The 16,505-nt window shown below is 41.1% G+C and overlaps 1 protein-coding gene across 2 annotated transcripts in view; it reads left to right on the top strand.

Moving 5' to 3' along the window:
* Positions 1-15,014, top strand: part of lmx1bb (LIM homeobox transcription factor 1, beta b) — a 64,535-nt gene extending 49,521 nt beyond the window's left edge. For both annotated transcript variants that reach the window (XM_081610525.1, XM_081610526.1), the window contains 6 exons: positions 4,473-4,705; positions 7,138-7,313; positions 7,805-7,882; positions 8,253-8,319; positions 11,174-11,335; positions 13,771-15,014. In XM_081610525.1, the coding sequence (XP_081466651.1) occupies positions 4,473-4,705; positions 7,138-7,313; positions 7,805-7,882; positions 8,253-8,319; positions 11,174-11,335; positions 13,771-13,928 (874 nt within the window). In that variant the 3' untranslated portion in view covers positions 13,929-15,014. The remainder of the gene's footprint in view (positions 1-4,472; positions 4,706-7,137; positions 7,314-7,804; positions 7,883-8,252; positions 8,320-11,173; positions 11,336-13,770) is intronic.
* The last annotated feature ends 1,491 nt before the right edge of the window (positions 15,015-16,505 follow it).

Raw genomic sequence — 16,505 nt, 5'->3', positions numbered from 1 at the left:
CCTTTCAAAGGATAGGGGTAGGGTTAAATCCCTAGTCCGCTGCTCCCTGCTAATTCTCCTTGTTCCTTAGAGAAGGATTTACTTCTGCTGCCAGCCTCTCAAAGGCCTTCTCTGCCCATCCGAAAAGTCGGCGTTGCCTTCCTGTGGAGGTGTGGTTGCCATAGGAGGGGCGTCACGCATGGCTATTCCATCTGAACCCCGCTGAGAATGGGGACCGGGGGACTGAAAACAGGCAGAAAGTCCGGATTAGACCCGGGGACAAAGCAGGACAGGAAGATTCCAGAAGGGACGAATGGGAATTACAGCAGCAAAAATAATGCAAAGTGACAGAGAGGGGAAATAGAAAAATAATGGCTTACAAGATTAGGCCCGGCGAGGAGAAAAAAAAAGAAGAAAGGAGAAGGGAGCTGAATGAGAATGTTTTCATCCAGATGAGAAGATTTGAGAGCGCGAGTGAGAGAGAGAGAGAGCGGTCGTAGGTGAATGCAGCTCGCCTGACGCATCAAAACCACGCTAACAAGTCATTTCCTCAACTTTTCGCACCCCTTTTGCTGAGCCTAAGCCGCCGATCATTAGCTAAACATTAGAGCTGGAGCTGGGAACTCGTCTTGACAGATTCATCACCTCCATTTCCCTGATCCCAGCATGTAGCGCACTAATCCCCCCTGAAAACCAGAGACACATCTCACAATATTCAACTTTTTCCACTGGTGGAATAAGTCGGCGTGAGCTGCGTTGGACTTGAGCAAGAACCTAACGAAGCCACAGAAAAATTAACCCAGTGCAGTCCGGTCATATCGTCAGATTCAATTTCAGTTGCATGTGTTTCAATGCAGACGAAGTCGGTTCATGTTGTCAAATGGTAAAAAGTCATCTATCGGAGGAAAGTCAGCTGCATCACATCATTTACTTTGCGGCAGTTCTTCATAGAGAGCATGTGGCTGCAGCAGACTGCTCATTGCATCAGCATCGCTGGTAAATGGACTGAACAGTTAAACCAAAGCCTAATTATACCCATGATGGGTTTAGATTTTGAAAAATAACCTGTTTCTAATCGGAAATATGATGGGCTTCTCTCAAAAGATCTTGAAAGTTAGTAGGTAATTTTCTTTTACCTTACAGCTATTGCATCTTTTTAAAAATAATTATTTGTTAAATATGTAATGAAACAATCAGTGATAAAGACAATGGACAAACTTTCTGAGGGAATCTGTTCGAAGAGGTGCGACTGACAGGATGGAGACGACTGACAGGTGGGGAAATAGCAGTTTATCATCACTACTTCTAAGCTTTCAGCTGAAAATAAAGCTCCTGATGGAGAGGTGCTTCAAAAACATCAAATAGCATCCACGTTATGCTGGAACATACAGCTGCTTTGCTTCGGGGATCTTGTGTACTGAAGCTTTGCACATTTTCTTGCTTATACAGTACGTGTTTCTTCAGTGTGTTTCTTCAGTGTGTTTTTACACCGCAGTCGGTGTCTTTGCTGATGCAATTGGAGACAGAGGATAAGCATGTACAGGCAAAACAGAGTCTGGGTTTTGTGAGACTCCGTTTTGCCTGTACTATAAAGTAATACATTTATTTATTACTGTAAAGTAATAAATAAATCATTAGGCGTTCTGCTGGATGTGTCACAAACCAACCACGTTCATCAGAGTATATATCTCTGGGGGGACTTTTATGTGTCCCCAAGTGTAAAAAAAAAAAATCGGTTTCAAGTTTGTTTGTACTCAGGGGTTTCATTGTATTTTAAATCAGTGATGTCTCACAAACCCAAACCTCAACTCAGCACTGCAGACATAAGACAAAGCATCACATGCCTCCTGTTTTAATTTTACTGCATTTCAGTAGCTGTGTTAGATTCCCACAAACATGCTGGGCATAGTTGTTAAAACAGTTTGAGTAATATTTGTATATGGATGAAGATGATTCTAGAAATCTGTTAATAATGAACATTTTTATAAATACACAGGCTGTAGTAGGAAAGTTCCTATTTTCACATGAAAAAAAGGCCTAAAAACCGTTACGTTTATTCGTCCCTGTTACCCTGCGATATTTTACAAGAATAACATAATTATGTACGTGGGCAACAAAACCGACTCTGGTCCCTCGTCCTTCTAAATCCGGCCCTGGATGTGATGTTTCTCTCTTTCTCCGTCGTCCAACTTCCCATCATCTGTTTCTTTATGGACCTAACTTGGTTGTTTAGAGGACAGATCCAGGTTGGCAGGTCAATTCAACAAGAGCGCCGCATGTTTGAGATGCATGCCAGCATTTCTTTCGCAGAGGATTATCCTGGAGGTTTTTCCATAGTTCAATAATAATCTTCTTAACCTATTGTAATAAACGAAAGATTAAAGGATTTTTGAACCTTGCGAGTGCCAACATTGACATCTCTGTTGTTTCACTGCTGCATGATGGGGAAAACAAAAAAAAAGACTAAGACGCTCTACTTACCTCCTGCTGGAAGAAAGAAGTTGTATTTTAGTGGGTAGACATTAAGGATGTTGCAAAAATAACAAATGAATTGCTCTATAATTAAAAGTTAAGAACAAAAGCGTGTCGGTACTCGGGACACACACACACAGCTGCTCACACACACACCCGCACGCGTGCTAACACACACACATTATCAGCACTCAATCAGTACCTATAACTGCATTACCATGACAAAAACCGTCCTTTGGTTTCCCCTCGCTCTCATATTTACACATTATATTCATCCCTATCGTTCAACCCTGTCGCGAAACTGCCGATGATGTCAACTGCTCCCCTCGCCGCCTCCTGCACAATGAAATAGATGTTCACCACAAACAGATAGGCGGTTGCCAGCTGTCTCCCAGACCAGGGCAAACACAGAAGCCACTAATAAATCCAGCTTTTACAGCTGGACAAGATCAACCGCACTCCTCTGCCTTCTTGCTCTGTTTAATGTGGCTTCTTCCGACACAACAGAGTGCGAATTAAATGCCTCTCAGTCACCGATAAAACAATGCAAACATCTTCACTGAAAGGGTATAAAAGAAGATGGAGGTGTTGTCAGGGGAATGGTGATAGAGGTGGGCGTCGCAGCGCAGAGGGCCAGAGGGTGGGGGGGCATTGTGTTAGACGCAGAGATGAGATATGAACGGTAGCCAGCAATGAATCACAGTCTCAGATATGCTATCTGATGCATATAGAGAACTGTGGAAATGAAAGGAGTAAAGGTGGACCAATCAGGCTTTTCCAAGGCAATGCAAACGTCCACTTTGCTTTTTTTTTTTTCTTTATCTCAGGCCGGACCCGTCGATTGTGATTTGAACTGATAGCATTGGATCCCACAGACAATGAAAGAATACATCAAAACTACAACAACAAAAATGTACGTCACAGTGCATGCAGGTTTCATGTTTACAGACTGAAAACTTTGAGTTCTTAGCTTTGATGCTTTGAATGAAAAGAAAATGAAATAAAAATCTGATTATTTTTATTTTTTTTTAGCATTTCTTCTGCAGATTCCTGATCAGAGCAGAAAAAGGGAAAGTTGGCTTATTCTGATATCTGGAAAAAAGAAACTTTTAGCAAAGAGTCGATTGGGGTTTTGTTGTTTGAAGATCGCTGCAGCAGAACCTGAACCAGCCTCTTTTTCTTTTTTTTAGGTTTTCAAAGGGATTTTGTTTTCCATGACTGAGCTCACTTTGGACTGATGCAGGGTTGGGTCCACCCTAGAAATTTTAACAGATGAGTTGTTGCCAAAGGAGTCACATCCCTTTGACTGCCTAAAGGGGTCAACGAGCCAGTCTTCAAAAAAAAAAAAAAAAAATCCTTTATTAGCAACTAAAGCTTCATTGAAGACATACCACAGATAATTTGAATGGAAAATTCTTAATTTCAAAGAAATGCATATAAACTATAGATTTGTCATAATATTTTGTGAGGTTTTTTTAAAATTTTGATAGTGAGAGACGTGACTATAAGACGTAATAAAAATAATCACTCTTTATAGTAATAAATAAATCATTAAATGAATTGATAAAGACACCTTCTCAAATATTTTTTTAATTAAGTACATTTCATTATCTTATCAATGAATTGTTAAATTTGTACTTATAAGCACAACAAATTCTCCTTACTAACTTGACTGAACATGTGAAAAGCTGAACTGTGGACAATATTCCAGACCAACTCAGTAACTCAGAATTTCCATTTTGGAAAATAAAAATAAGTAAAATGTGAAGTGAACCGTTCAAGCAAAACACATTTAATTTTATTTAGCTTTCTGACCTACCGTCTAAACTCTGACCATTTTAATGAGACATTTGTCGGAGCTGTGGTTCCTGGTTGGCACCGAGGGATAGCCGGAATTAGGATTGGGTTTTTCAGTCTTGGTGCCGGCCTCTCGTACAAAAACAACGCACAGTGTGCCGTTTTTTTATTTTATTTTATAAACATGACATATTAAACAGTCCGTTTTTCTCCTCCACCCTCAGGTTGTTTGCCACCAAGTGCAGCGGCTGCATGGAGAAGATCGCCCCCACGGAGTTTGTGATGCGGGCCCTGGAGTGCGTCTACCACCTGAACTGCTTCTGCTGCTGCGTGTGCGACCGCCAGCTCCGGAAGGGTGACGAGTTTGTCCTGAAGGAGGGTCAGCTGCTCTGCAAGATCGACTACGAGAGGGAGAAAGACTTACTCAGCTCAGTCAGCCCGGATGACTCAGACTCAGGTGAGCCCCCACCCCTCTCCCCGCCCGGCGCCCCTCTCTCAGCAGGGTGAGAACAGCACTCTGGTGCTATCATCATCCGGCACTGAGGTGTTGCATTCAGTGTGCTCTGCTGCACCACAGCGCGCGCCAACAAAGATGCCCTCCATGAGAAAACGAAGCCCACCTTACTTTGTTATTATTAGAATAGTTTTCATAGACATCTGAGATGCAACGCTTGCACCAGACGGAGCTGAACTTATGTACTCCTGTGGCTCCATCTGGAGCTCTCCGATGGTTTTTCTCGCGTTCATCCAAGCGAGGAGTGTGGCTTTATAATACAGTAGGAAGTGGAAACAGGACAAAGCCAAGCCACCCTGCATTAATGGCTCTCCATGCGTGGGCAGGATCTGGTGCTGGAAAGAATTAAATTACTGTATCACGATGAGTGACAGAGGGATTTGGGGGGCCTTTCTGCAGTAAGCCTTCGCCTCCGCTCTTATCAGCCAGAATGCTCCTCGCCTATAGACTGCACACACAACGAGGCACCTAGCCAAGCCTCGCTGTTCGCCGCCATCTGGCTTACATTTAGACATTCACAAAAGCGAGAATTTGTCAAATACATCTGTGCCTGTGTCAACTTTTGTCAACTTGTGGGAATATTTGCTCCTTGTCCTCTCTCCTCCCCCCCATGCTGCCCCCACTCACCCGCCCTCTACCCGCCCTCATCCCTCGTTTACTCGCATCCCAGCGCATCACTCACACATGTCTTTAGGAGTCTCCGGGATTTTCGAGGCGGAGAGAATCTCGACACGAGCAGAGGTTAACCTCGGCATGTCGGGGACCAAACGGAGGTTTTCGGTTGAGAAATGTAGAAACATATCAGAACCAGATGACAGGAGACAGTCGGCCATGGTGTGAGAGCCTCCGTTTTCAGCCGTGACAGCCTGAAAGTCAAGAACAGCAATGCTGCTTCAAAATTGGAAATACTTGTTTTAAACCCACTTTTGTTTTTACTTGTTGTTCAAGCGCTATTTGCATAATAGCGTTTGAAGACATGTTGATCCATTGTTTGCCAATGGATCAACATGTCATTGTCATATCTTCTTTTAGTTTTTTTGGGGTTATGAAATGTTTTTTAATCAGGCAAAAAAAGCTGGCATCCCAAAACAAAAAAGATACACGTACATCATGATGACATCACACGAGGCAGATTTTTTTCATCGGAGTACATCTGTGTGCATTCTTCTTGCTTTGTCCTTTTTATTCACGGTTTACAATGTAATCTGTAGAGCTCTAGCGTAATATCAAAGGCGTATGTAAAATCAGTGCGAATTTGGCAAAAGGTAATTTTGAACTTAAATACTTCAAAATCTTTTTTCCACCAAAGTTTGTTCTACTTAAAACATGGCACTACAATTTCTTTCTTTTTCTTTTTTTGGTAGCAGGACTACGATAATATTTGTTTCAATTACGGTGCTGGACCACCACAATTGGTGGTCCAGCACCAATTATGGTGCTGGACCACCATAATTGGTGCTGAAGTTTTGTTGTATTCAAATGCATATTATTATCTGGAGACTTTTAACTCTTCCCAGTTGAGCTTTTTCTTTGTCAAATTGAACTATGACCCCTGGTCAAACCAAAATCACTGAGTGACCTCTTACTATTTGTTGAGTTCAAATAACCACTTTTCCTCACAGTAAATTATGAGACAAACATGTATTTAAATCATCGATTGTCAAAGCCCCTTGTGATATCATCAAAACAGAAAGCAGATTTTGCAGATTTTTTCTGTCGTGAAGTTTTTAAGTGTTATTTTGTGAAAATCCTTCTGTAGTTTTTGTTAGTTTACACCCCTTTGAGTGAAAAACAAATACACCTAGGGATAGATTTCTTTGAAATCAATCAAGATCTACAGTAGTGGTAAAAGAGAACTTGATATTTGTCTGTTTCCTGAAAAAGGTTCAAGAACACAAAACATATTGAATACAAGATCTGTGGCAGCAGCCTCGGTCTGCCTTTAAAAGCTACGACAAAGTCAAACTTACTTTTCCTAGAGATGCTTTTCCAATATGAGCCCGCAAAGGTTTTCCATGGTACTCATGAGGTAAGTTTCCTTATCAGAGACTGATTTAGTTTAAATTAGGCAAAGCTGAGAGCAATAAATTACTAATGACACCACGTCCAGCAGGGTAAAGAAAAAGATCATTTTTCAGTGTGCTCTCCACATGCTTCTGAAAGTCTAATCATGCCTTGCTTTTTTCCCCCTTTTGTACAAAATTGATAAAGCATCAAAAACACATGTCGTGTTTGATTTGAAGTTTGTTCCTCACCCGACGTAGCAGAATAGAAATATACATTTATCAGTCTTCTGTCAACAACGCCTGTGCTTTGTCGAGATTTGGGTTTGTTTTGGTGAAACGATGCTCTTCTTTTTTTTTCCCCCCCTGCAGAGAAAAGTGACGAGGAGGAGCTAGACATCAAGCCAGAGAAAGGAATCGGGAGCCAGAGCAAAGGGGACGACGGGAAGGATCCGAGGAGGCCCAAGAGACCGCGGACTATCCTGACCACTCAGCAGAGACGGGCCTTCAAGGCCTCCTTTGAGGTCTCCTCCAAACCCTGTAGGAAGGTGAGGCGCCGCACGGGAAAAACTTCCACGACAAAGTGGGGATTTTTATTTTCTCTTGTTTAGAGCGTAATGGGGACTTAAAAACCCAACAGTAGTTTGACATATAAAATCCTCAAATTAAAAAAATAAATAAAAAAAAAATTCTCCTCCACCTCTGAACTTGAGCTTTGAAGTGGAAAGCTGTTTTCTGTTTGGCGTTGCCGAGGCAAGGCAATGGTAACACAGTCCGTCTGCATCAAACGTCACACTGAGATGAGGCGGGTGTGTGTGTGTGTGTGGGGGGGGGGGGAATGCCTGCATAACTTCAGCCCTGAAACACCAAAACAGGAGCAGGAGTCGCTGCAGAACCTTTAGTAATCGATTACCAATAGGCCCAAAAAAGACAGAACCATTCGGTTTTCACTCCAACCAAATAAAAATTAAAAAAAGTTATATTTTCTTTTGGCTTGTGTGATGGTAACGGTATTTCTTTTTTTTTTTTTTGTCTTTAGGTGAGGGAGACGTTGGCTGCAGAGACGGGACTCAGTGTTCGAGTGGTCCAGGTGTGGTTTCAGAACCAGAGAGCTAAGGTGAGAGAGACAAACCACACCAGTTTACAATCCGACTCTCCTCGTCTGAAAGAACTGCCCCGTTCCGTTTTCGCCACTAAATCACCACAACTATGCGTGCGTTAAAACTTATCGCCGCATTCCTCCCGCCGAAATGCGGAGAACGAGAGCGAAGAGTTGCAAATCTCGCTTAGTCCTGCATTAAATGTCTACGCCCTCCTCTTTGCTGATGATTATCTCGCGAAAACCTTTGATACTCGACAACGAGGCGCGCTGAGATAGAGATTTCAGGCGGTTCACGCAAGGGTGAACAGCGAGGAGCATCCTTTTTAAATTAAAGACAGCATGTTGGTTTTGGGAGTTCTTTACAACTTTGACTCCTTCGTTTCAGATGAAGAAGTTGGCAAGAAGACAGCAGCAACAACAAGAGCAGCAGAATTCCCAGCGGCTCGGCCAAGGTACGACCTTCATATTCTCGGCAGCAGCGGTGGCTGTGCGGGGCCTGGCAAATGTTTTTCTACCCGTTGAAGCTTTTTTTTTTTTTTTCTCTTTTTACAATTTGAAACATCCATGCGACATTCAACCATCCATTACTCTCACACCCCTAAATTAAATTAAACAATATCCCAGCTGACAGAACATTATTCCATCCATTATCTGAAAATGGTAATGGTGTCTTACATGTGGGAACTTATAAAGATGTCACTGCTGTGATGGGATAATCTGTCAGAAGAACAGCTGTTGGACATGTAGCAAGAAAAAAAAGCTACATGCAGTCTGTTTAAAAAGTTATAACAAGCCATATCGGGACACGGCAAACGTGGATGAAGGTACTCTAGTGAGATGAGACATTTAGAGAGGTGTGTGTGCGGCTGCCATTGACGACACCGTGTCTATGTTTATACATAGAGGCGGCAACATTATGCTCTACTTCAGTACAGACTGGGAAGCTCCTCAGAGTTGATGGGAGTATAGATGCTGCTAACTACGGGTAACCTGATAGAGACGTGCTCCATAAAATTTGCAACCGTAAGCAAAACTATTTAGCTCATGGGAGCTAAATGCAAATGCATACCACTCTGTCCAGATTTTTTTTTTTTTTTGTAAAAACTTATTGAAAACAAGGTATTCTTTTCATTACTCCTTGAGGTTAATACGTCTTTGTCTTTTTCTAAAATTAGATCTCAATGAAATACATAGATGTTTGTGTTTTCAATGTGACAAAATGTGGAAAATGTTGAAGGACGCATATATTTGCAAAGCCCTTTTTAATTGACCCGATAAAATTAAACAATTAAACTATTTAGAGTTGTGATGTTTGGAAACCGAGAACTCAGAAATCCCTCATTACGTAGCCGTGTTGCACTGTAATCAAATTTGTTAATCAGTGATTACGCAAGGATAACAGATTACAAACACGTCAGCGGGTAAACAACAGCACCACAGAACAAAGTTGGAAATTGTTTTCCGGAGGCAAACAAAATAAATGACAGACATTATTTTGTAAAACCGCTGGAAAGTGAAACGTGGTGGGGGGGGGATGGGCTCGAGTATTGAGGCTGCGAGACAGCTTTGTGTCCCTCTTGACACTCAGTCAGCCAAAAGCAGTGTTTGTCAAGGGGAATTGTGGCAGAACTACTGTAGGTTACCATGGAAATGCTAACGCAGAGACAGGCGAGCAATCGAGGTATTGGATAGTCGCAGGAGCTTTTCTCAAAAGCTACTGCAGTAGGCAAACAGAGATGGCCCAAGGCGAAAGAACCCTGACCAGCTGTTTTAGACTCTCTATACCAACAGGGGGCCCCCAGTAGCACCAGAGTTATCTAACAAATAAGGTTTATAAATGCACGATTTTGTAGGCTTGTAAATATTTGGAAACCTGTTATAATGATCAATGTGTGGAGATTTGTTGTCATGGTTTTGTTAAAATGTGCTTGAAAATGGAAAATGTGTTATCACAGGTTGAAGGTAATCCACTTGAACTGAAGCCAGCAGCAAATTGTCAACTTAACTGGACTTAGCTTAACTAATGAGGGTAATGACCTGATTGAATTCCTTTATGAATTAGTTCACATTCACATAGATATTTTTTAAAAATTTTACAACAACTGCTCTTTGTTATATTATGTCGCAGATAAATCACAATCTTGAAATCAAACACAGTCAGTGCACTCAGACTGTTGTCTTTTTTAAACATGGAAGTTATTTTAATTGGATTGAAAAAATTTCTCTAAGTTCAAAATACAAGATATTTATATTGAAGGCTCTTATTTTGAAGCTTTTTAGTAAGTTCTGTCTCTGGTTATGTCATCTTAAAATGGAGTTGGTAATCATAGAAAAGTTTATTATAGGAACCATTAAAACTACAATTCCAATAGAAATTCCAGTCTGAGTGATGCGTCAGTGATAATTGCGCAAATTGGCCTCACTATCTTTTTTATATAGGATATACGTCAATCTGCTAAGACTTTTTTCTAAGTAAGCTTTGAACAGGGTAGTAACTTAGAAACAGCTTTGCTGCTTTTAACTGCATCTTTTCATGCTCACCTCAGCTGCAGACATGAGCACAAACCACCAAAAATGACGTCAATGCTACAAATTAATGGTCTCAAACAATGTCTCTTAAAGGCCAAATTGGAAGCAATGTGAATTCTGTTTAACAATGTCCACCCTGTACTCTGTCAATACTGGGGCAGAATTATTATCAAAATAAGGAAATATGTTTTCCATATCTTTATGTATGCACACCTTAAACCAAGAGCCATTAATGTGCAATTTATGGGAGACAGATGTGATTTAAGCAAGGCGCAACTGGTTACCGTCTAGTTCTACAGCACAGTCACATTTAGCAAATTAGAATATGTATTGAGAAGAAGTTTGTTTGTATTAGACCTACTTTTCATGAAGCCCAAATTTCTGGATCAAAAATGTGTTTTTTATTGCTCCATTGCAATATTCTGATCTTAAATGTAATTTTTTAATATAAGGATCAAATAGAAAATAATCATAATTAAGATAAATAAAAATCTTGAAAGCATCGGTCTGTGTGTAATTAATCTACGTCATGCGTTTCACTTAGTGAATCGAGTTACTGCCATAAAACAATATTCAAATTCATTCAACAAGATTGCGATAATGGTTGGTTACGGTAAATTGACAACACAAAGAGGATATTACTTAAGGTGTGAATCCAGTTCTCTTTTTGGGAGGCCTACTGCCTTGGACTGACATTCGTTGTCTTTTTTTTTTTTTTTCCGCTTCATTAAGGGTGTTTTATGTAAGTACATGTTTTTGCTTTTCCATTCGCTGCAGAGGTGATGTCCAATCGGATGGAGGGGATGATGAACTCCTTTACACCGCTGGCTCCCCCTCAGCAGCAGCTGGTCACCATGGATCAGAACGGCTACAGCACAGACCCGTTCCAGCAGGGGCTCACCCCCCCACAGATGCCTGGGGACCATATGAACCCATATGGTGAGCATCCGCCTCCCACAAGACAAACACATGCCCGTCCCGTAACCAGCCCCACGGTTCCTCTGTGTGGGACATGTTCCCTGGCCACAGCTCCCTGATCTAAGCCGCTCCCCGGAGAGGAGCGAGCAGCGTCTCCTCCCACATGAGATAACACGACTGTTCTCATAAACTCTCGGGGTTTTGAAGTGTGCTTTCAGATCTGTTTAATATGGTTTCGACTCCATGCCTCCACTTCTAAGAGATGCCTTGTCACTGAAGATGTTTCCTAATGTCGGCAGAAACATGTGGCTTGGCGCAGGCCGCCGCCCGAGATGCACTGCAGTCCGAGGAGGGTGAGATAATGGAGGAGCAGGAGTAGGAAGACAACAAGCCTCCGATTTCTGTTTGATACGAGACGGAATTAAAATGCAAATAGAGGCAGGGCGGGAAAAGGAGTCGATCAACGTTCGAGTCCACGGGACGTAACTGGAACAGCACATTTCTGAGTGATGTCCTCAACGTGTCCCAGTGGGACCGTTTCCCGAAGTTCATAACTTCCTTATAATTTGCTCCCATTTAGTTCTTCGCGGCAGTAAGAAACCAAATCCCTCGTCTCATCACTCTCCTTTGGTTTGGGGAGCAGAACAATATTGGCAAGGCATTAAAAGATATCTCTCAAAACGCTGTCCCCATTTTGTGCAACACTATCATTAAGATCCAGAGTGTAATAAAGTTAACTATTCCCCCCAGAGAAATAACACATTGAGGTTTTTATGAAAGGCGTAAACAGTTGCTATTAACCAGATCTTTTAAGAGGGTGCCCCTTGTTTACATGCTCCCTCGCTGTCTTTCAATCGTCCCGGGGAGGGCAGCAAAAAGTGAGCTTTGATGATATCTAACAAAAGTCTGAACGCAATTGTGATGACACACAACAGCTATTTCTCAAAGTGACTATTAGTAATTATAATTTTCCAACTCTGCTATAAATCTTAAATACAAAGCTGCTGTGATTTTATAGTCATAGCCCAGCGTTTATTTTTTAATTTTTTTTTTGTCTGCTGTCTCTCCCTCTGAATGGGCAAGACGTACGAGCTTCAGAAATACCCATGTTGCCCTGTTTTGCATCTCTATTGAGTTCCAAATCTACATTTATATATCGCTGATTCACAACAAACAATGTCTGAAGTCATTTTACAAGGCAGATTCAATTTCTGTACATATAAAGCCAACTTATTCTCATGATATAGGTAAATTCAAAGTCATTACATATATTCATATTTGATCCAGGTCATAAAATAATGTAGTCAAGTTATGTTTATTATGCCACTTGGTAAAATGTTTTATATTTAAGGAAACCTGTAGTCAATAGCCTCAAGTTGCTGACTTTTCAGCAATCTCTCCTCCTGACCGATCATGTTGTGACGGAGGGCTGAGTATGGAAATGTATCACCATCTAGGCCAGGCTAATGATGATTCATTAAGCTCAGGTACTGGGTGCTTGAAACTAAAAGTGAAACTCATGGCATGACCTACTTTCTGATTACTTTGTCTCCTAATTTTCTAAACACAAAGGAGAAACTTATTTCTCTATGAGAAGGAAATTTCTCACAGAGAAAGATTTCTAGAAATCTCTGTTTTTAGACCGCTGGTAGATTTTTAGAAAGAAAACAAAAGTAAGAGTTTCCTGTGTCGATGCAGGTGAACGTTATAAATTTCACACCCTTGATCTCACAACTACACAATCGTGAGAAATACTGGGTGCACTTCAAAATTGACACGTTTTTCAAACATTTTACAGAACTTTAATGTCTTCTAAATCCTCTTCAGTTCCTTATATTTAGACCTCCATGACAAGTTATTCTCAATACGCCAACATATATGAAAAAGTAAGAAACAATGTGACAGCAGCTTGAAATGTTCCTGCATACCATTCCACAGAATCAGTGTATTAATGAGATGGCAGTCAAAGTGCAGGAGTGGCAAGAGCTTAGTTCAGTTGGAAGGAACTAATTGTTTCTCCACATGTCTGCTCAGCTGGCTAAGGACACATTTTTTTCTTGTTTATAAGAAAAATAAAAGTAGTCATGTTGCAAGCAGCGTGCCTGTCATGTCAGTGAATATTAGCTTGTTTTTCCGGTGCTACTGTATTGTATTTTTTTCCGTTCTGCTCTCGATAATTTGCATAATAGCGCTTGAAGACTGCTACTACATTTGGTGTGTATGTTTTTTTATAGTTTATGTATTTAAAAATAAAACAATAAAGAAATGTCACACATATTGAAACTGTCCTTAAAAATGTTTTAGCAGTAGTATGAAAAATTGTTGCTTTTCTCTTAAGCAGTTACATCATGCTATACATTTTTAGTCAACACCTTGTAGTATTTTTTAATCTTACTCCAGAACAGGCACGCTTTGAATTCTGACGACTGATCGCCTCCCATGTCCTCTCCTCACAGGTAACGACTCTGCGTTCCACGACATAGACAGCGACACGTCTTTAACCAGCCTCAGCGACTGCTTTATGGCGTCCTCAGAAGTCAACTCGATGCAGGCCCGCGTGGGAAACCCCATCGACCGCCTCTACTCAATGCAGAACTCTTACTTTGCGTCATGAAAAAGAACGGAACAAATATTGTCGGCGTAAAAAAAAAAAAAAAAAAAAGCAGAGAGAAGAAAAAGCAAAACTGCCCATCTCAACCCACAGCGCGATGGCCTGGGGTTCCTACACTACTATGGACATGAAGAGACGACCCCTTCCAGCAGCTCCTGGTTACGCACGGAAGCTAACGAAAAGATGGCTAAACCACTTTGATGTAGGAGAGTGAAGAATGGCGGGGACTTACACAGGACTTAAATATTCTTAGATTATTTGGTAGGATTGCTTATTCCTCACTCTTTTCTTTGTTCACTTAAAGAAAACAAGTAGATACGGAAGCCACTGATGAAAACCTGTCAAACCAAATAATACGCTGAGTTTATACAGTGCATGATCAATTGTAAACTAACTTTTTGTAAGCCCCTCTCTCCCTGGTTAAGATGTGGTGTTTGGACTATTTCTTCTTCACACTACATGGACTTCCATGTTCACCGTTAGCATTTGATCACTTGCCATAGATTTAGGTATTGTGTTAATAGTATATAGACGCAGCATGTCTGCAAGAGTGACTGTACATTTGTGTGCGTATGAGCGTTTGTGACGAGAAAGAAACGTGTAGAGGAGTTAAAAACTAAAAAACAAAAACAAAAAAAATTTAATGAAATAAAGAGGCGGACGTTTAGGATCAGTGAACTGTAAATAGTTTCCCCGGACAAATTGGATGTGCATGTTAGAAATGGAAAGCATTCTATTTATTTAACTATAACAGGCTCTTGAAGGTACATATTAAACGTGAAAAGCTTTATTTAAAAAGGACAGCTTTTTTTGGAGCAGTTAGTGAGTTCACGAGAATCACATCACATCTGTATGCCATTTTTAAATATGAAGATTAACCCTTTTGTTTTTTTTTCTCCCAGCCAAGCTGTAAATGAGCAACATAGCTATTTATTTCGTACAGACCTTTTTTTTGTGTCATTGTCCGATGTACATTCTCAAAATGTTCAAGTTGCTAATTGACCAAAGTTGACTGGTTTGATGAATAAACAATGTCTTTTTTTCCTGATAACATTAAATAAATGCCATCTGTGACCATTTACATGTCAATGGTGTTAGCCCAGTATTATTTGTGTGAGTGAAGAGCTCTATTAAAGGTCTTCCAATATGTCAAATTATTTTCATTTCTGGTATTGGTGTAGATGTCATGTCAGGAAATGATATGAAATATTCCCCTTCACATTACATTGGTATTCAACATGAAAAAAACAAGTCCCTTTACTCTTCATCTGGCTTATAAGGTAGACGCATACCCGACATCAGGGTGGTAGCTTGATTATCATGACTGCTCATGGTTGTCAGCCTCACAGAGCTTTCAGAAGTCATAAATCAATCCATTTGGTCAGCCGCTGGCCTAAATACCAAAGCAGGTTCCTGCTCCGGTGTGTGACACGTCCATACGAGAATGAGGATATAGAGGAATAAATGTGTTATGCAGCGCTTGTGAGGTCAAGGAAGTTCAGGTGACACACCAATACAGCTGCACACTCCACCTATAACCCCTAGGGCTGTCAGGCGGCTGACTTGAAGAACCACCTGGGAGCTTTATCTCTCTCTTGACAGCTTTTCATGTGGACAGGCAAGCGCCCGCCCACTGTCTGTGTAGTCACGTGCGTAAACCGACAAAGTTCGTGCTGAAGAAATTCAAAGAACTAATTCTACACTAATTCATGAACTTCGTCATTTTGGCTACTCTAACTGATTTTAAAGTAGCGACAATAAAAACTGTGACCAGGATAAATAAAGTATCTAAGGTTTAGTCACCCCTGCCAGACTTGAACAGCTACGGTAGATTAATATTAATGCTGCATTGGATTTGACTTGGGCTGCACAGTGGTGTAGTAAGTAGCACTGTTGCCTTGCAGCAAGAAGGTCCTGGTTCGATTCCTGGCCCTGGGTCTTTCTGCACGGAGTTTGCATGTTCTCCCTGTGCATGGTGGGTTCTCTCCGGGTACTCCGGCTTTCTCCCACAGTCCAAAAACATGACTGTCAGGTTTATTGGTTTCTCCAAATTTTGTCCCTAGGTGTGAGTGTGTGTGCATGGTTGTTTGTCCTGTCTGTCTCTGTGTTGCCCTGCAACAGACTGTCCAGGGTGAACCCTGCCTCTCACCCAGAACGTTAGCTGGAGATAGGCACCAGCACCCCTCCTGACCTGTTTGAGGGACAAGGGTGTATAGAAAATGGATGGATTTGACTCGGACCGTAAAGAATTTGTGTTTTAGCTGCATTGGGACTTACTGTTGTTTTGGTGCTAACTATGGTAGCAATACAAACTGACAAAAGTCTATTTTTGTTTCATCTGTTCGAACACTAAAGGAACATGTAGTAGTAACATGTGTATCACTGGTTAGATAGGCTGTAAACCAGCAGGAGTCCAAAACAAATGTTTCTTCATGCGACTTCCACGATTGTTTCATGTGTGTTTGCTATATTGAACAATAAGAGGGTTAGCTTCACAAAAAGTACACACTGGCTATCTTGAAATACAAACAAGCAAAACCATGGGAACACAAAAACGTTTACTAAAAAAAGAGCATTTGA

This window comes from Poecilia reticulata, chromosome 9, assembly GCF_904066995.2.
Source record: "Poecilia reticulata chromosome 9, P_reticulata-male-v2, whole genome shotgun sequence".
NCBI classification, from domain to species: domain Eukaryota; kingdom Metazoa; phylum Chordata; class Actinopteri; order Cyprinodontiformes; family Poeciliidae; genus Poecilia; species Poecilia reticulata.
This window is presented reverse-complemented; position numbering and strand designations above follow the sequence as displayed.